Raw genomic sequence first — 22,130 nt, forward strand, 5'->3', positions numbered from 1 at the left:
TGACTGGCAAACTTTTATGATTAAAATGTTGTCATAATTGGAGAAAGAAATAATTAATATAGTGGTAATTATACTCATATCTTAAAAATGATATACATATATATTTATAAATTTATACTCTAAAGTCTAAACGGTTATGATTGTCAATAAAAATTTAGTTCAACTGATATTGATAGATGTTGGAGACTAAGAGATCGGTAGTTTGAATATCTCATTCCTAGGTTTAACTAAAATACAACTACGATTGATTGATTTAAGTTTTTATAAATGCTTGAAAATAATAGTATAATTTAAGATGATTATGTTCGATTGTACATGAAAAATACTATCAAAATATTATAAAAAAATCATCCTTGTATTTAATTCAGAATAAACCAATCATGTTATTTGATGTATTAATAAACAACTAATCATTTTAATTACAAACATTTGAAAGACGAGTAGTTTGTAATTAAAATTAACCCATTACCACATTTAATGGATGTCCAATTACTATTTAATATATAATTACTTTAAGTAAGTAAGTATATTATTAATAATTACGAATTTAATTCAGATTTAATTAAATAATATAATAAACTATGTAATATGTACAAGATAGAAAAAATGTATGATACGTTAATAAAAAAAAAATACTTAAACAAATTATAGTTATGATATGTTAATGATGAAGTAATAAAATTAATCAAAATAAATAATTAATTGATTATGAATAAACAAAAAATAATTAGTTATGATTGTTCAAAATTGAATTTTTGTAATAGCTTGATTTAATTAATCTTAATCTAGTTAAATATATTAAAGAGTTTACAAATGAAACAACAAATTCAGCAATTACATTCAATTTTGATTTGCAATTTTGTATAATTAAATTAAGTATATATTTTAATAAAATATTACTGGGTTATTCTAGTTAAATAATTAAGTTTGTGGATGTAAGGAAATTAATATAAATAGTTTTAATTAATCAATTATCTTCCTAATAATAAGTATATGAAATGAGGGGAAAAGAGAAAATCCAGCATTTTGTAAGAGTATAGAATATCCCAATTCGTAGAAATAAAATGTACAAGAATACAATATTCTCATGTCCAATCCATAAAGATAGAAAAATCGTACTAAGGATATCATAAACTTTTACCAACCGTCATCCTTAATTTTCCTTTACCAGAAGACCCCTCAAGCTTATACCAATTAAAAATATGAACTGATAATTTTATAAATTTAAACCGTACACCTTTTGTAGGTGTATTAATTAATGTCCTCCTTTAGACTTTGTTTATCATCAATTTTCATACGGTTACGGATTTCTTGATCTTATAAAAACAATTAGAATTGATGCATCAACAATTTTCAAAGAAAATTCTAACTAAAATTATCAGTTGATGCATTTATAAAAGTTTACGAATTTAATTGATACAAATATCAACGTAATATTTTTTCAAATAAAATATGATGGATAACATAAATTGATAGACTCTATTAAAAGAAATATAATGAACGATGTAAATTGATATATTTATAAAAGCCTTAAATGTGAACTAATAAAATATTAACGTATTATTATACAACAACCTTAAATGTAGAGTATAAATGGATATGTTTTGAATTTGTTATTTTCAAGAAATAAAGTTTCCCCAAGTTTTTATTAGATAGATTTGTAGTGCAACAAATTGAGGAGTCGTGTCCAAACAGTGGTAAACTATAGGACAAGAGTGGGTGGGCAGAAAGCGACCGGTAGAAGGACTGAACATGGCGTGGCAAAATTCTATGCAGGCCCCAACGTACCTTCAAACCGAAACACACGATTTTTTTTCTTATCAATTTTTTTAGTACAAGTAAGATTATCAACTTTTTTTTGGTACAAGTACAACATAGCCTGAATTTTGAAATGTTTTCATTTTCTATTTTTTACTTCTTATTTTCTCGTCTATTGTTTTATGTTTATGGGTGGTTAAGAACTAAAAAAAATGTTTGATAACTATTGTTGTTTTTTTTAAAAAAATATTGAAAAATGTCTAATAATTGTCTAAATCTTGTATTTTTCTATTTAATAGATATTTTAAAAGCACAAATAAATAAATAATTACAGAGATATCAAGTCAAGCCTACCTCAAATACATGGCAAAGCTTAGTAAGAAAATTATCTCACCAACAATGACATTGATACCTATCTTTTGCCAAACAAGCCAACTCATCTACAAAATTTTGAGAATGTCAGATGTTGCAAGACTTAATCCTAACTACATCCCTTTAGACAAGATTTCCTCAAATTTTTGCTTCACCGGAGCTAACACATCATCCTCCCCATTCAACAAATGCACCACTATCAAATTGTCCGTCTCACTGCAAAAGGCATATTCACATTAAAACGACAGCTCGTAAACCAAACAAATTTCATATTAACCTCAACAAACAACACATCGAAAATTCCTTGTACTGCCTCCCTTCAATGATCGCATCCCACATGAGCTCGCAACACCCAACCAACTTCTCATTTGCTTTCTATCACATCACATGATAAAGCCAACAACCCTGCAGATGGACGAGCCCATACACGTCCCTCGTCCTCTTACCTCCCTTCAATGAGGTTCTAAAGACCCACCATCCAATTTGTATTATTCCACCTCTTATTCCATTTTGTGGGTGAATTTGGATCTAACAAAATAAGCTTAAAAAGAAAAAGAGAGAGAGATAAGATAAGATATGGTTTAATCATGACTTATTTGAGGATTCCCCTAAGAAAGGTCAAAGTGTGAGACCTAGGGCAATCTAAGATGTGAAAATAGGTGAAAAAGAATGAAAAACTGCATAAAAGGTTGTGCACAGTGCTCTACGGTGTCATCTACGGCACCACAACCTGTAGGGGTGTAGTAGGGTAGCATCACAATATTTCCTGCAACGCTACGAAAATTCCAATGCATAACTTTTATACGGGGCTGCGGCGCACACTTATAGTGTTGCGACAGTGTGACACATTTTTTCCTTTTTTGTGTGTTTCGCCATTTTAAATTAGGTCAAGTAGAGTTTGATTAGCGCCTCAACAATAACTGAATTATGGGGAGACGATGGCTTGGAGCTTTCAAAGAAGTGGATGATCGAGGAGACCATTGAAGGATGATTTTGAGCTCGATGATGTGAATCAAAAGCTCAACTTGCTTTTCTCTCTCTTAGTCTTCTTTTTCTCTTTTGGGTACGTTATGAATTGTCTAAATTTGTATGGTAGCATGAGTTGTTAAGTTTGTGATCCTTATAGCTTTTAATTAGTTATTGGATTTTGCAAAACTAGTTGATTGTTTCTTAGGCTGAATGCATGGACTATTTCAACATGCTTGCTTTTAAAGCATTTGAGAAATTGGTCACTATATTTGAATGTTGTTTACTTAATTATGTGTTTTGCTTAAGAGAAAATGTGTCAAGTTAAATCTAGCGTATTAAACTGTTAATCAATTGTGTGTCTTGCTTTTAGGTCTATAGTTGGCATAAAATCAATCTATGGTTCAAACAATTAATTCACCTAATTTATCAACAAAGACATTATCCTAGGACGTACTTTGGTCTAGTCTCGCCTCACTGTTACCATTTATTTGCTTTATAGAGTTAGATTATAATAGTTTTCATCAGAGTTTCATCCCCTAAATAAAATTGGAACAATTTCCGAATAGTTACACTCCCAGAGATCGATACTCGACTAAGGCTGTTTTAAACTACATTATAACTCGACGCGTGTGTTCGCGCATATCATTTATTCATTATAGAATTTTCATTCTAATTTTGGCATCGAAGCCATTCCGTTTTGTTTTGTAGGTACTCTCTTCCCAAAATTATAAATCTACAATTGCCGTCACAAGAACGTCAAGTGTGTTTTTCTCTATCTAAAATTTAGCATCAATCCTCTCAATTTTTCAATGGACCCCATAATTGATTCAAGCAACCACCAATTGAGCTATCTCCGATCCTCCGCGAAAGACCACACAAGTACGAAACTCCCATAGACGCCACAAACACCACACAATGTCTTCTCGTCTCTGCCCTAATATGACAGTGTCTTCAGAACAATATCCTTAGATATGAAATCCGCATTGAATGTAGCACTCTGACTCACATACACCGAATTGCATCCCAGCACTTAGTTGCAAGTAAAATCCTGTTGCAATTGTTTTAGTGACGTATGCTCTCTACAGAAATATTAAAAAGTAACAATATAGATATATATTTTAAATTGAAATTACTTGATGAACTCACGCACGGTCAATTACCCTACCACTTGCAACTAGAGTCAAACGAGTCGACATTCCAGCATGTAACGCATTCTTTTGTTGTAATTGTCTAAATCATCATGCGTCCAAGGTGGTCCCTTCTTTTTTAAAAGGTATTGTAATTAAAGTGTGGGGTAGAGAATGAACTTCTGACTTCAAAATCGATAGTACAAACACTATGTCAGTTGAGCTACTCATGTTGGCAATGTGGCCTGCTTTTAGAAAAAAAAAAAAAAATAGCTTAATTGGCATAGTGTCTGTACTATCAACCTCAAGATCAGAGATTCGATTGCCCTACCCTACACTTTAATTATAATACCTTTGCAAATATATATATATATATATATATATATATATTTTCATTCATTATTTGTCATCAAAAAAAATTAGGACAAATTACAAAAATTACTCGTGAAGTATGGTGTGGTAGTTAACACCTTCAAATTTGTAATTGTAAAAATTGCATCTCAAACTTCTAAAAATGTTAAAATTACATACAAAAGCTTAAAATTATTATAGAAATTAGACCCACGAATGGTAAAAGTTGAACTCTCAAACTTTTACAATTATATAAATTTGAGGGTTTAATTTTAACACACTTGTATAAATTTGAGACCTCGATCTTTAAAATTTAAAGTTTAGTATAATTATAACTACAAACATATTTTAGGGGTGGTTTTTACAAATTGTCCTAAATTTATATGGGATCCATGAATTAAAATAAGATATTATTTAATTACACGTCAAATGTGGAATGAAAGTAATATATATTATCATAATATTATAAAATCTACTCTCTTACAAAACTTAAGAAAATAACAAGGATTCGAACCAAAAAACAGCATCCTAGGTCAAGCCTAGAGAAAGGGTTAGTTTGTGTCAAAGTCCAAATCAACTTGCTCGACCTCAATTGGATAAGTTGAAGGATTATCCTAGAGTAACTTTGAACCTTATCGTGACAACTTATCACCTTTATAAATATATCACTATAGCTCTTATATAAGGTAATTTGAATTAATACTCTCAACCTCTCTAGTTTTCACATTCTTTCACTCTCTAACTTAAGCATTAAAGTGTATATAATAAGTGTGCAAATTTTCTCTTTTGTTGGCCAGAGATTCACATTTTTTTCTTCAAACAAATTAATTGAAATCGGGTGTTCTTTTTTTTTTTTTTTTTTTTGTTAAAGATTTTGGCATTAGCAGTATGAATAGTTTTTTCCATTCAAATTTTTATTACTTACCATAAAAACAATATTCAATGATAACCATTTTATTTTTTGTTTTTGTTTTTAATAATTAAGCACTACTTCCACCCCAAATTTCTTACTTTATTATTTATTTTTTATCAATAGTTTAAAAAATCAAGTTAAATTTTGAAAACTAAAAAAAATAAATTTTAAAAAGTTATTTTTATTTTTGAAATTTGTTTAAAAATTCAACCATTATATTTGAGAAAGATGAAAAAAAATTTATAATAAATGTAGATAAAATAGATTTAATTCTTAAAAATAAAAACAAAAATTTAAATGATTGTCAAACGAAAACGAAGATGATGCAATGTAGGGCAACATTAGAAATGATTAAGCACGACAAAAAAAAATAGAAAAACTGACGTGGCAGGTGTTTGTGGAAATTCAAGTGGTCCAAGGCTGCGGCAGCCAATCAGAAAAAAACAAATGTAGAATTGACTTGGTCCACGTACAGTCGAAATGACATGTGAGCAATACCTAATTTTTATTTTTTATCAACAAGATATTGACGCTCACATTGACGTGGACGTCAACGTCGAATTATTGCATTCAAAAGCATCTTAATTTACATTTTTGTCCTCAACCAGTAGCTGCGACGCAACTTCGTTATTTGGCCTTGTTTGGGGTTGGATATTATATCTTTGATTGATTATAGAAGCCAAGCCAACGTGTTCTCTTTTTAATTAAAATAATTATAATAATGATTCAAATATAACAGAATTTTTTTATTAAAAAAATGTGGACCTAAATTTCAAATGGTTAATGTCATTTATCCTAATTTTTTAAAATAATGAAGGATGATTCTCTGTCATTATAATAATGGATTAAAAGTGCATAAATTATTCATATCGTCCCTTGAACACCATTAATGAAGGTTAGAGATGTTCATTTTCTCTTTGAGATGGGAAATGAAGAAAAAATTTCCCATAACTTAAACAGGGATGGAAGGTGTCCCCGTCTCATTTGTCTCTTTTTTTTTTTAATGTATTACAACTAATCATTGTGATGTTGTCATTATTATTACATAATAATTATATTTAAATTTCAAGTTTTATTGTTTAATTTTCGAAATAATGAATAGGCTAGAATGAAACATTTAGATTTAGAATATATAAATAATTTGATAGGTAATTGTTTTATTCTACTAGAAAATTTTGAGTAATTTCTCTTTAAATTCAAATTGTTCATATAAAATAAGAACTTTGGTAATTAAGAACTTTGTTTATTTAATTTAAATTTTTCTATAGAGTTGCTTAAGTTAATTGATTTTTTTCTTAAAAAAATGTAAAATTTCCTACAGAAAACTCGGTCCTAACAAAATTAAACGAAGAATGAAATGGAGATGATAAATAGGGACGATGACTCCCGCCTCGTGAACATCTCTAATGAGGGTTCATAGTGGCGAGTATGAGTGAGAGAATGTGAGGAGGAGCGCAGATACGAGTGAAAGAGTAAGGAGGAGGGGTGAGTGAGAATACGATAGAGAAGTGTGAGCGTGAGGGAAGAAATATCATAGGTGAGCACTATTGTTTATTAGTTGAACATGAGCACAAACAAGGGAGGGAGGAAAAACTCTAATGTATGAGAGCACTATGATATTGTACGAATAATTTAAATTTTACATCCATTAAGATCATGAAGTGTATTGTGGATAATTATTACATGAAGAGGGCGATCCCTTATTATTGTAGAAAAAAAAAAACAAAAAAGCAAAAATATCTTGAAATAACTTAATCCATACCCTGTGATTGCGGAAAGAAAATTGATGAATTTTTCCCATTTATGAAGTATACACATTCATATTTAAATTTTTTTGGACGATACATATTCAAATTCAAAATGATATGATATGACTACCTCTCTTAGATGAAAAAAAAAAAAAAAAAAAAAAAAAAAAATTGGAAGTTGCACTATTTTAAAGACTATAATTCGAGGTAATAAGCTAATACTAATACCAATGTTTTGACCTGTCAATTTTATCTGTTAGGTGTTAAATAATTCAATTTCAATTATAAACAATATTGAACTTTGCACATTTATAGAATAAACTTTATCTCCATTTTTTTTTTCTATTTTATACATTTATCAAGAAGGCTCCATATAATTGTGCACTCCAAACACAAACTTCTTTAACTCCAAATTTCATTACTAAGCTAAGTACCTAAACACCATAGGAAAACCTGACTAATTCCTTTTAACAACCATTTAGGATGAGATGGTCGATTTTTTGACGTTTTAGTTAAGAGTGTATTTCTTATACTAGTTCACTTAAGTTAACTTTGTTTGATATTCACAGTAAAAGAAAGTAAAACTTTTATGAATATTTGAAACATAAAAGTATATTTAATTGTGTTAGATTAAATTTATGGTTAATTAGAAGTTTCAAATTGGATTGAAAACATCGATTTAGATGATGTTTCATGTATAAATTTAACATACATGAAAATTAATTTTGTAGTTTATTCAATTTGAATGAGGTGTGTTTGATTTTGGTTAGGTAACAACTCAATTGAGTTGAGTTTGACAAATATTTCAATTTTGTATTTATTTGATTTTATTTTGTATTTTGGAGTATTACTAACTTTAAAGCTTATAAGTAACAACTTGTTTCTTCATTTATTACATCTTGTTCCAAATTGAAGAGTTCTCTCATTTATTCTTTTCGATCTTGAGTTGAGTTGAGAGCATGTATCCAAGTGTTCTGTCAATCTGAATAGTGTGTGGTTGCAATTCTACCGAAGTTTGTCATTGAATCTTGTTGGGAGACAATCCTTGTGGTCTGCTTGCAACCGTACATAGCGAATAATTATTTTTAGGATAACACTTATTAGAAGTATGTCTCGACTACCTATTAATGCGTCCACAATATCTTGAGGTTTTTAGTTATTTCAATTCATAAGCCTTGTTATAATATTTGACCTACTTCATTATTATTACATACATTGTATGTACTGTATATAGTTGAGGTATATTCAGTTTGCCCAATGTATTCCATTTATATATTTCATTTTCCCTAACAAGCCTAACAATTGATTTGAGTTTTTCACAGTATCACCTTTATCTTTTTTTGTTTGTTATAGAAGGCCGTTTTCCTTTACTTAAAAATGTCACTACTGTAGGATACCTATCAGCCTTATTATCTTATCAAAGTAGCTCCATAATAATTAATCATCTTCTCTTCCCTGATGATTGTCTTATTTTTTGTAGGGCTAATGAACAAGAGCTAAATTCATCCAAGTTAATCCTCAACACTTTTGAAAAGCTTCAGGGGAAAACATCAATTACAGCAAATTAGCAATTGTTTTCCCCTCAGAATAGAAAATGGCCACTCTCCAAAATGTTCTTAGTCCCTTGGATGCCAAGGCTTTACACCTTTAAACCTATAAAGGCTTGTCAAAATCTTCTTTCTTCCAAGGTTACAGATTTTATCAATCAACAGGGTTCTTGGAACCTTGATCTTCTCCATCAGACTTTCTCAAAAGAAGATATAGATTTAATCAAGACAATTCCTTTAAACATAAAAATCCAGGATAAATTAATTTGGCACCACACGAAAAGTGATATCTATACTATTAAAACTGGATACAAAGTTTTCCTACAACAAAATTTACTCCATACCTCATCAAGTGAAAATGAATACAAGAAATATTGGGAAAAAATCTGGCAATTTAAAATTTCATCAAAAATCAAATATTTTGTTTGGAAATGTACCAAGGAAATCATTCCAACCAGAATAAACCTTCAAAAGAAAGGTTCGAACATCACTACCTTATGTATTGTTCGTGGAAAGAAAAAGGAATCGACTGATCATATCCTCTTTAAATGTAAATGAGCAAAAATTATATGGCAACATCTTAGTCCAAACCAAAATTTCCAGACAGATTTCAACAATAGTTTCAGTGATTGATGGTTATCCTTATGCTCAAGTTTAACAACGAAATAATTAGAATTAATTATGATTATCGTTTGGTCCTTATGGAATGATAGAAATAGCATAGTGCATCACCAACCAATTCCCCCGATAGCATCAAGATATAGTCAGATTCTAAGATATATGGACGAATTTCAAGTTTCGATTGATAGGATCTCGACTTGCAGAGCTCACCAATTAAAATAATTTTTTCCTGGAGTTTCAGCTTAAGCTTGGGTCCCTCCACCTCCAGATTTCTTCAAGATAAACGTTGATGCAGCTTGGAAATCTTCCTCGAGTTCTTCTAGCTTTGGTGCTCTAATCAGAGATCACCATGGTTATTTGAAAGCTATTGGAAGCTCATCATCCTCTTGTCGAAGTTTATGCGATTCTTCAGGGCATGCATCTGGCTTCCAAATTGAATTTCAAAAATCTTATTGTTGAAAGCAACTGCAAAGAAGCGATCTCCTGGATGAAAAAACAAGTTTTATCCAAAGAAAACGTGAGAGTGTGGCTAGAAGACATATGAGACCTATTTGTGCTTTTTGAGAATATCTCTTTTACACATATTTCGAGAAAAATAAATAAGCTTGTTGATCAAGTTGCAAAAAATGCTAGATTAATGGATTATTGAACGATTATCCTATGTGGATTAAGAACGAAGCTGATGTAGACTTTGTATCAAATTGTGGTCCTTTGAGACAATAAACTTCTTTTTCCTCAAAATAAATAAATAAATAACGACTCCAACATACCTCGCCGTACCAAAGGAAAAAAATCCAACATTTCTGGCCCAACAAAAACGGGGAGGGGGGAAGAAAAGGCGAAGATGGGCTGTTTCTCTTTACCCCAAATGTTGGGCTTAACGTAAATTGATGTCCAGCCCAACTTATCCTCTCATCGATTTCTACCTTTAATATATTGGCTAATGATGTGGGTATGGTATGTATACATTGTTAAGCCCACTTATTTCACATGATTTGCGACGTTTTTTTTAGTACAACAATTACAAGAATGGGAGATTGAACCTCCAACCTCTTGAATCGGAGCACATGCTAATACTGTTGAACTCTGAAAATTTGCGATGTATTTTGGAAAGAGATAAAGATACTCATGTTTATTTTTCGGTTCAACAAATCATGTGGATTGGAGGATTTTGAACATGTGATCTCTTAATCTAAGTTACATGTTTTATATTAGTTAAATATATTTATATTCGTTTAACGTGAATTATATTTAGTTAGGTTGACAAAACTTTTTTTAATTTGTAAAATCCTAAATAATTATTACTTGTAGGATGTTCAGCTCACCAACACGAGTTAGGTTGAGATAGTAAAAATTACCAACTCTATGTTTGACCCACTAACTTCAAATTTTGGTGGAGTTCAGTTAGTTATTTTCATCAACTCTTCCTCCCTCCAATTTATAAAGACTCCACCCGTTGGCCACTGTCAATAACTATTGCTACCAACCAACTACCTATGAAGCACAAATACTTCAAATTGTATAGATATTTGACATCAAATACATATTTAATATTGATACGTTCAGATACGTAAGAAATATGTATTTGATACGTGACTTCGAATATTTGAATTTATTTATATTTTTTTAATTTTAGATATGTATGTTCCCTTTCAGTTACGTGAAGGGACACACTTAAACTTTTTTTTTTTTTTCAAATTAATTCCAGTGTTTTAAATATTTAACCTAAGCCATTTTTATTCAAGCCCATTATAAATAATCAAATCCAACATCCCAAAAGAAAATAAATAAAAAATTTCAAAATATCTTTCTCATCTCTTCAACTTCGAACTTAACTTTAATCTCACACCCTTTTTCATTTCTTCGAACTTTGAAATTCAACTTCGAAGTTCATCTTCATTTCCTTTCTGTACTTCAACTACTTCACTTTCAGACTTCAATATTTAGTTATTACGTTGACATTTTATGCTTTTTAATAGATTTCATTAAGTATTTTTTATGTTAAATTTACACGAATAAAGAAAATATATATTCATACATATAAAAAATGGCGTATCTTCGACGTAATCATATCATTTTTTTTTTTTAGAAATTGGTGTATCGTTATATTATATCGTATCTATATCCCGCATTCGTATATGTGTTAGTGCTTCATATCTAATTATCAACTCCGATAACCACCTTTACACGATCAACTCTGGGCTTTAGTACAACCTTCAACGCTAATCCAGACAAAGATTGCCTTCGATGATCAACTTCATTGACAACCATCACCCAATGTTCACCTCAGACAACTAACTCGATGAAGACTACCTCTGGTGATTCAACTTCAACGAAGACCACCCCTGACAACCAATTCCAACGATCACCTCAAGCAACTAACTTCAAATTCCAATTTCGTCATTCATCTCTAATGATCAGTCAACCGATCATATACTAAAAGAAAAAAATATTGACTAACAAAAGTGTTTTTAAATACAAATTCGAAATTAATAGTTTATAGTGTTTAAAAGTCGTCTTCTATAGTAGTTTGACATCGAGAGATTGTCTGAGGATGATCGAGTCATCCTTATAGACTTACTCGTCACATGCATCTAGAAGACCGATTGCTTTTTAACAATACCCCACAATCTATGAAGATATATTGTTTGCATCTACTTGATAGAATTGCTAACTTGACTTTCTTAATGAAAATAAAGTTTTTTTATATATATTCCCGATCCCAAATGCATGGACCAGAAAAGTTCCAATCTGAGGGAAAAAAAAAACTATGGACTAGAAAATTTGCACTAGGTGAAAAATTATTATAATCCCATATGATCATTCTCTCTCCTGATCTCAATGCAAGGCATTCCCTCGAACCTCTTGTACTGCTAGTACTCTTTAATCATATCCTCATACTAGAGAATTTAACTAAAGTTAACATATTCAATTTTAGTTAAGTATTTGTAACTATATAATTTAAAACCAAAACATATAGATTATGTTTATAATATCTGGAGCCCATTTCTTATATTTTATGGAAACTCATAGTTTGAGTTATGGGTCCACCATTCTTCTGGATTCGGGTCTCACATATAAAATGAATGCAATCATGATAAGAGTCGATATAACTACTTAGTGGGTATTGAATTTTGTTAAAAGTAAATTTATTGGCCATAATTTTATTGATTTATTCTACATAATAAAATATAACGATTTTATCACTAAAAATATTTTGAACCAAGCTTCAAAGTTCGTACGTCGAAGTTAGAAAAAGTTCAGTGAGAATCACGTTTCATTTGCGATAAACGATAAAGATTCGCATTTCACACAGTAATTTGTAAATGGCCTTTTTCTCTAAACGACGCCGTTCGAGGTTAAAATCACAGTCAAATTTAGCACAGCGACGCTGCCATTGAATCGGCCGATCGGCGAAATGTTAGGGCTAAGAGTGACTAACGGCGTAAAAGGAAAGCGCTTGATTTCGAAGCACCGGAAAATTGAATCTGTCGGCCAGAAAGTCAGCGATTATTCGGCATCGGAATCAGGCACAGAGGCGGCGGCCCCGCCATAGGCACCCCCCCCAATTTGCAGCGGAAAGAATCGGAGACGATAGAGTGGGGACCGCAGACCGGTTTTGAATGCGACGGGAAAAAGGCGATGACCGGAGAGACAGAGATATATATATATACATATTCTTGTTTGAAGATTGGACGTTGGCGATAAGGATTCTGAACATGAAATTTTGTTGAAGCAAAAGGGATTCAATTCCACGAGTGAATTTTCTGATTGGCTAACACTTCCAATCTAACTTTTAAATATTAGCTGTCAATTGTAACATTAGAAAAAAATGCCACAATTTCATTGGGTGTTGATCGTGTTGCATAAGAGATGAATTTGGCCTGATAACACCTAATTTTTTTTTCTAAATTGTTGAAAAAATACATGTTTCTATTTTTTAATTGAATTACAAATTTCTTATCGAATTAAAATTTAGTTTTTAGAAATTATGTCGAGTGGATTTGATTTTTGGATTTGATTTTAAGGTATATTTTAAAAAGAAACTTCGTATTTCATATCAAAAATACCTTTGAACTTTTAAAAATTTAAAAAAATATTCTTAAATTTTCAAAATGTGTTAAAAAAATATTCGTACGATTAGTTTTAAATACAAACCATTGGTATTTTGTGTCAAGAATATATCTAATTTTTCGAAAGTGTTAGAAACTTAGACTTAGAAGAAGAAAAAAAAGTTAAAAAATACTTAGATGAACAGAAATTATTGATATTGTTTTACTTCTCAATTTTCTTTCTTTTTTCTCCCCTCTCTTCAGCTAACCATAGTGTAATATTAAAAATTATAGAGACTAAATTCAAACTTTTTTGAAATTATATGGATCAAATTTGTAAGTTAACGATATTTTTATATTGCATCTTTGTAACTGTCTAAATAAAAATTTGTCATCACTCTCTCCCCTATTCTTACATAAATGTCGATTACGCCTTATTAGATAATAAGGCATAAATAGTAGGAAGCAAGATTTTTGCTTTCCTTTCACTATTTATATTTGTCTAGCTTTTAATGGATCAATGTAGAAAAACTTATTTGTAGGTAGTAGGTAAAGTATCATTATGTATTTAATAGATAAGGATCTCGCTATAATTTTTAAATCGAACAAAAGAAAAATATCACTTTATCTTAATTTTAGTGTGTATATAAATATATATATTTTTTAATTACGATAAAAATATTGATGATTTGATATTTACGTTGAATTAAAATGAAATAAAAGATGGCATATCTAATAGTTCACCCCATCTTTTATTTTTAGTTTTGAAAAGAAAACAATTCTCTCCCATTTAGTTCTACATTTTTTGCATTTTCTCATAATAGTAAATTAAAATGTTGAATATTGACATAATGATATTGTTTCTTTGTACCAAAGTGATGAACATTTTATTTATGAAGATGTTGCCACCGAACCTTACCCTTCAAACAAAATTACATCTCATTTTGATGGATTCCCAATTTATTGCATTTTCACCATAAATGCAAACCATAATACATTTTAGTTAGTAAAATTAATTTAAATGATACAAGTGCTCAAAATATTTATGATTAATAGTAAAATATCACAATCTATCTACGATAAATTACGATAGATCATGATAGATTATTATCTATGTCTACAATGACATAGAAATAAACAGATAGTCGTCTATCGTTGTTTATATTGTCTAACACAAATAGATTGTGGTATTTTGTTATTAGTTATAAATATTTTGGTTCATTTTCTTATATTTAAAAACAACCATTTTAGTTATGATGTTTCCATGATTATCATCAATAATTACAAATGTAGTCAAAATTACAAAACTACTTATTTAAATCCATATATTTAGTCATTTAAGAGTATTTTTTCAACACCGAAACTATTTTGAATTGTCAACATAAATATAGTTTAGTAATAACTAATATGTAATTTTTTTGGGGGATTTTCAAAAATGAAAAAAAAATGAGAAAAATATTTATATAAAATAGCAAAATTTAATCTTCTTTTTATATAGAAACTGATAAAAGTCTATTATTAATACCATGTGATAGATGCTAGTCTATCTATGTCTAGCAATATTTTCTTTTTCTTTTTATTATTTCGGTAAATAATTTGTTTTTTTTTTTAATTCGTAAAAAGTTTTCTAATTTTGTTTATATCTTGGTTCAAATCTACGTACTCCACATTTGTTATACCGAAAACTACATTTGACTTAATAGTAAGAGCAATTAAATTATATTTACAACAATGCATTTTGACTTAATTATTGGAGTTGTTTGAGTAAGATACGACACTATAATATGAAATGGAATATTTTAATTAACCTTTTTTTCTCCTTGTATGTCACCGAATATTGGTTATATTTGTTACAATTTCTTCAAGTGGATATAAATAATTAAAATTTCACCTTTTTTGGAAGAAGAAACATGTTGAGAAGGAATGGAATAATTAAACTTGCAGTAATTTAATGGCTTAAAATCTTTTTGGGTGGTTTAATAAAAGTAAAAAGATATGTTTTTCCCCGTAGAAGAAACCAAAAATACTCCTGAAATGGTGTATTCACGCATATACCCATTTTATTTAATAATAATTAAAAAAAAAACAAAAAAACAAAAAAACAAAAAGAATAGCAAATTGCATGGGACAATCGAAGATTACGATAACATTATCCTGGTAATTAATATCCATCCAGAATGGTATATGTTCCTTATGTTTTTTTCTATGACGCAAATGGCATAAGATTGACTCTTTTTTTTCCTTTTCTTTTGCTATTCTCATCTCATCTTGACTTGACACAATATGCCCACTCAACCACAAAAAAGCAACCTCTCAAGTCATTAAAATCTAAAGTGAACAAAAATTATCTAAGAAAATAAAAGAAAATAAAATCTTAGCTTAAACTAAGGTCACCTTTACACCAATTAAAGGACCGTAATCTATCAATAGTAAGGTAAAAAGTGAGTCCCAGTTGATTACTTTTGTTGTTATTACCTGCTTTCTGATATTGGGTTCCGCCTTGAAATTTGTAATCAAATCATGTAATCTAATTGACAAATGAAAGGCACCTAATCTGATATATTTGAAAATTACATGGGACCCACTACATTTACCGTTGTCGTTACAGATATTTTTACTGTAACAGTATGAAATTTATGAATTTTCTACATTTATTGTTATATTTACCGTTATTATTATCGTTACTGGCATCGTTATAGTTACCGTTACCGTTTAGGGTCAAGCAATATGGTAACGATAATAGTAACAGTAAAATGTGACATATTTATAATTTTTGATAAATGCGATAAAAAACAATCCAATTATGTTTGTGATTTAGGCTTATTAGGATTCATCTATCAATAAAATCTCATTATGGTTACACCAATTTTCATTACGGTTTGGTAAACGTGGCCTAATATCAACTTCGTAGTTTTATTTGGATTTTTTTTTAAAAGTATATATATATATATATATTACACTTCTTTTTGGGGATATCACACCCCTAAACTTGGGGTTGTATCTATTTAAACCTTGATTTTTCGTAAGTATAACAATTTAATCCTCCATTACGGTATGTTTGTATAACATCACGTGAGATTTATAATTTTATCAAGTAATCATTTAATCTTTCATAAATGAATCAATTTAGACACTCAACAATATTAGTCGTTTATTTTATTAATCCGACATTTGAAGAAATCGATACACGTATAAGAATAAGATATAAATTGATTCACTTATAACAATTTGGAAATTCAATTTGAAAGAATTAATATGTTTCACAATAATCAAATTTAACCCTTAACTTAGTCATGTTTCTCAAGTTTGACTTTAAACTTTCAGCTTAATCAAATTGTACCTCAAATTTAGATAAGCGTAATTATTAGAATTTTAATTTTGTTAATAAATTTCTACTCCAAATTTTGTTTAAAAAAATAGTTTTCTTATATGTTCAACAAATAATAAAACATATATCTCAGCTCATAAGAAAATGATAAAAATTATAACAAAAAAGCTGTTGGAACTAATTTAAAATGATCAGACCATGGGAGGAATGGTAAAAATTGAATCGATGTTTATTAATTAATTAAAAATAATTAAGTGAATTATAATTGTTTAAGTTTCGTTATATTAAATTTAAAATTTCACTTCATAATTATTTTTAATTAATTAATAAATATCAATGTCAAATATTGAAGTATTTAATAAAAAAACGAAAAATATTGATCAAATTGAAAAAAACTCAAATCTCAATCATCATTTATAATATTTTATAGTAATTGAATTGAAATTAAACTTATGAGGCATTTAAGACAAGGAACTGATCATTATAGTTATGGATTATTACAGTTGGATTGTAATATTTGTATTTGGGGTGTAAACTATTTTAGTTTGTATTATAATAGTATGTGTTTGAGATATAAACTATTTTAGTTTGGGAAGAAAATAGTAAACACTGTGGCAAAAACAAAAATAAAAAATGATGAAGGTAAAATAATAAAAACTGTAACAAATTGATATTTTAAAATAGTGTTGATGGTAGCTAAATAAGGAATATAAAATAGTAATTCATGTAACAAGAGGTGGTTAAGATGAAATAGAAATTAGATATATATAAAAATATTTATAAAGAGACATTTCAAGAAAATATGATTTTTGTTAGTACTATAAAATTTTCTCGGCCAATGTGGAGCCAACGTGGAGGCAAAGTCAGGGTCCGATTGTACAAAATTGTACGGAGCCGATAATCTGGACGGCCAAAATAGGTAAAACCAAAATAGTGTTTTGAAAAATACAGCCAGCAGAGAGGCACAAAACCCCAAGTTTGTTTGTTTTTGTAAACAATTTTGACCACTCAAAAAATTGGACAACTTGCACTTTCCACCGTTTAATGTCTTGTGAAAGTTAAGACCAAGTCCTCCACTTGCGCCAATTTGCAGCCCATTCTAATTATATTATAATACTCTTAATGCTTTTTCTTCCAGGGATCTTAGAAGCTTCAGAAGAATGGCCCTTAAAAGGAAACAGATATCATTTTTTTTTAATTTATTTTTAAAAAGATGGGTTTATTATTGTAGCTGGATAAAAAATGTGAATTATAATTTTGTTAAAAATGATTATTATTTTGGTTGCTGCGAGCAAGCCTTAAAAGGTGCAGCTTAGCATATAAAAGTAATTGAAACAGATGGTTGAATTTTGTTCCCAAATATGGGAAACGTGAGGGCCCCAAAAAGTAGCTCTGAAATGGGAAATTTCTTATACGGAACTTTCTCGGTTAAAGTTTGCAGCCGTGGAGTTAGGTCCCATGAAAATTACCTTTTACTCTATTTCTTAGAAGCCGTGCCATTTTATTTTAGGTCACTTTTATCAAATCGTAATAAAAATGAATAGAATTGGAATGAAATTTTGTTTATAGATCAACTATGATGGAATGTAATTAGATTATTTTTAATCGTGTTTACTTAAAGTTATGAATTTTATCACATTTACTATTACCGTTATTGTTACCTCTGATAGTCAAACAATAATGGTAACAGTAAACGTGTTAAAATTCTTAATTTTTACTTTGGAATAGTAACAATAATGATAATCGTAATAATAACTATAATGGTAACAATAACGACATATTGTAGTTAATCCGTTTCCGTTTTTTGATTATAGATTTGGAAGTGGACCCCATGTGTTAATACAGATAACAAGTAAACAATATCAAGGATAATCAAACTTTTCATATTGCCATTGATTTCTTACCTCTTTGTTGGGGTAAATTTGGCTTTAGTTCACATACTTTATTAAATTTAAATTTAGACTTTGTACTTTTAATAAATCTCAATTTTGGTACTTCAAAATAAATTTGTATTGGAGTTGATTAAATAACAATAATAAATTTCATCAAAGGCTCCACCTATCATTCCACCAAATGTCCAATCATAATTTGCCAAAATGCAAGTTCTTCTTTTTTGAATGATCAGTTTATGATGTATAAAGATGGGTGCATTTTGGGATGCACCAAAGTATTGCTCTTTATTAAAAAAAAAAAAAAAAAAAGCGAGTAGACAATTTTATTAGAATTAACAATAAACTAGCTAGAGCGACTAATTTTAAGATTTATTGAAATTATATAGACTAGAATTAAACAAACACATGTGCGCGCGTATGTGTATATATATATATATATATACACTAAAATAGTAATTTAGATTATATTTAATAAAGGCCACATGATTTGACCATTTATTTAATAAATTAATTAACTCCCAAATTTATATCTAATATGAATTTAAACTTTCACTTTATATTATTTAAACACAAAATTCAAAAGTGATATATCTATACATTTTTCAACCTTTAATTTTTTTAAGATAAGATATCGAATCTCTAAACTTTTCATTAACATAGTACAAAATTTACCTCAGTTGAATTAGATCTAAATAACTTTAAAATTTGTTATGCAAATTAGAAAATAAGAAATTTTCACCTATAGAAAAAAAATGTCAAATTATTTATAAAAATAAAAAATAAACATTGATAAACACAAATAAACTTGTATCGATGTCTACTAACAAACTTCTATCAATCTCCATCATCCTTTACAAATAAAATTAAAATTTTACTATTTTATATAAATACTCTTTCTTATTTTCCTACTTTTGAAAATCTCGGATAAAAATCTAATGAATACAACTAAAGCTGGAAGTTAACTTAAGAGGTAAAACCAAATGATGACTTATTTATATAAATATATTGGTAATTAAAAATAAATAAAAATAAATAAACAAAGCTGACCGTGTTTTCCGTGGAAAGCAAGAGGTAAAAGGCAAATAAGGTTGAACCCACTTGCCCAATATTCGCTATGTGTGATATCACTGACACTAGTATTTAAACATCACAAATGGCAACAAAAAAATCAACCACTGATCTGTAATTGATTGTGCGTCATAAAAACGGGGAGTTGATTTTACGATGGGTTCTGGATCCCATTGGACGGCGAAGCAGAACAAGGTGTTCGAAAATGCTTTAGCCATCTACGACAAAGACACGCCGGAGCGGTGGCACAATCTTGCCAGAGCCGTCGGCGGCAAGACGGCGGAGGAAGTTAAACGCCACTACGAAAGGCTCGTTGAAGATGTCAACAAGATCGAGACCGGCCAAGTTCCTTTCCCTAATTACCGAAGGTCCGGACCTGCCGTTAGAGGATTTTGCTTTGTTGACGAAGAACAACGGTAATGATTAAAACGCCCCAACCTTTTTCTTTTTTTCAATTATATTTTTTTTGTTTGGGTAATGTATTTTTAAAATCGACCTGTAATTATAATTTGTTTTGTTGTTTTTGAAAAACAAAACCAGCAGTTTTTGCACTCAAAATTTTGTTCTCTGTTTTTTAAATATAGCCAAAGTTTTACTGACAAAGTAAATTTAGGTGTAGCGGACTGCACTATCTTTTGTGGCTGCCATCCAATTGAAACGGTCATATTTTTTATTGACTATTTTAAAGAAAATTTAATTAAGAAAGTAGATATATATAATTTTTAAAATTTAAAATATACAAATAAAATCAATCAATGATCCATATTAGATTCCATCGGTATTTTCATGGAATTCAATATCGATGTGAAAAATGAATTAATATTTATTACATTATAAAAAAATTCATAAAACAATAAAATGTGATTAGTGTGCATATAATATAAATATAAAAAAATGGAAATTCTTATAAATAGAAAAATTCAAAAAATATTTACACTTTATAACAAAAAGTTTAAGAAGTGTTTGTACTTTTGAAATTTTTTTTTCTATAAAGTGGAAATATTTTTAAACATATTTTTATATTTAAAAGGACCCCTTTCTATAAAATAATCGACAACATTTTAAATTTGGTTATATTTTTATTCATTTGCAATCATTTTTTTTTCCTTTTCTTTTTTTACTTTTTATAAAATGTAATTAAGAGGGATAGTTTTGAACCCAGAATTTTAAAAGGTAAATAGTGTAGATATGTTTAGGTACAAGTGTATAACTACATATATATATATATATATATATATATATATATATATATTTTAAACTTAGAGCAAGAGTTAGCAGTTAAGCACCAAATTAATTAAAATATATGACTATTTTTAAATATATGAAAATGAAAAAAAATTATACATATAGTAAAATTTTATTGTTTATTTGTGATAGACTACTAGTTGTGTCTATTTGTATCATGATAGATATAAATATATATTTTTAAACTACATATATCTTTTTAAAAAATTTAGAGCAAAATTTATTGGTTAAACGTTAAATTCATTAAAATATATGATTGTTTTCAAATATAGAAAAATGAATAAAAAATATTTACAAATATAACAAATTTTACCATTTATCTACAATAAAATAATATCTGTGTCTATCACATAAACACGTATACTAGTCTATTGCAGATAGATGGGGATATTTTGTTATTATTTATACATATTTTTAAGTAATTTTATTATTTAAAATAATTTTTGTAATTATATGAATTATTTATTTAAATTGTAATATAACTTAACCTGACTCATTCTAACAAGAATTTACCGTGATCGATGCAGGATGAGGAGTCTACGATTGCACTGAAGTACAGACGTGGGAAGACGAGAGTCTCTCCATTAACCTTTTTTCAACTAAAACTTTCAATGTCCAACCACCAAATGTTAATGAAATATGAAGGCCAATATAGCTAGTTTTCTTCACCCATCTTTAATTGTAATTTAGTTTTTTTCTTTTTTCTTTTTTAAATCTTTTATCATCAACTGTGGTCCAATTTGTTTTATATTGAATAATACTCGTATGTCAACTATAATATAACTCGATTGATATAAATCATGTATTCTCATACTATGTTCAAATGTATCACGTCAAACTATATATAATAACAATAATAATAAATACTCTCTAGTTGTTATTATACTTACAAGATTGGTTATTAAGTTCGTAACATGATAATCCTTTAAATGTTATTTTTTAATTATCCAAGGACGCTAATGTAGTATTGTTTTACTTTATCTTTAATTAAAGAAAACGTCAATTTAATTGGACTTACTTGTCTCAAATGACATAGAGAGAAATTTGAACTTGAAATTCATATGACTAAATTTTAAACTGTAAAATTTGATTAAGTGATAGTTCAAACTAACTTTAATCATGTTATTTTTTTTTTAGTT

At 28.7% G+C, this 22,130-nt stretch overlaps 1 protein-coding gene across 1 annotated transcript; it reads left to right on the forward strand.

Moving 5' to 3' along the window:
- The first annotated feature begins 19,730 nt into the window (after window positions 1-19,730).
- On the forward strand, window positions 19,731-21,880 carry LOC120091643 (protein RADIALIS-like 3). The gene is made up of 2 exons (XM_039049745.2): window positions 19,731-20,162; window positions 21,519-21,880. Exons 1-2 carry the CDS (start codon window positions 19,903-19,905, stop codon window positions 21,541-21,543), a joined length of 285 nt encoding a protein of 94 aa, XP_038905673.1. The 5' UTR covers window positions 19,731-19,902; the 3' UTR covers window positions 21,544-21,880.
- The last annotated feature ends 250 nt before the right edge of the window (window positions 21,881-22,130 follow it).

This window comes from Benincasa hispida, chromosome 9 (assembly GCF_027475165.1).
Source record: "Benincasa hispida cultivar pf3 chromosome 9, pf3_genome.v1.1, whole genome shotgun sequence".
Lineage (NCBI taxonomy): Eukaryota > Viridiplantae > Streptophyta > Magnoliopsida > Cucurbitales > Cucurbitaceae > Benincasa > Benincasa hispida.

Excerpts from the sequence above, each read along its gene's own strand:
- LOC120091643 (XM_039049745.2), top strand. The coding sequence starts at position 19,903 with ATGGGTTCTGGATCCCATTGGACGGCGAAGCAGAACAAGGTGTTCGAA. Across the intron at positions 20,163-21,518 it reads TTTGTTGACGAAGAACAACG|GATGAGGAGTCTACGATTGC; the intron begins GTAATGATTAAA and ends TGATCGATGCAG.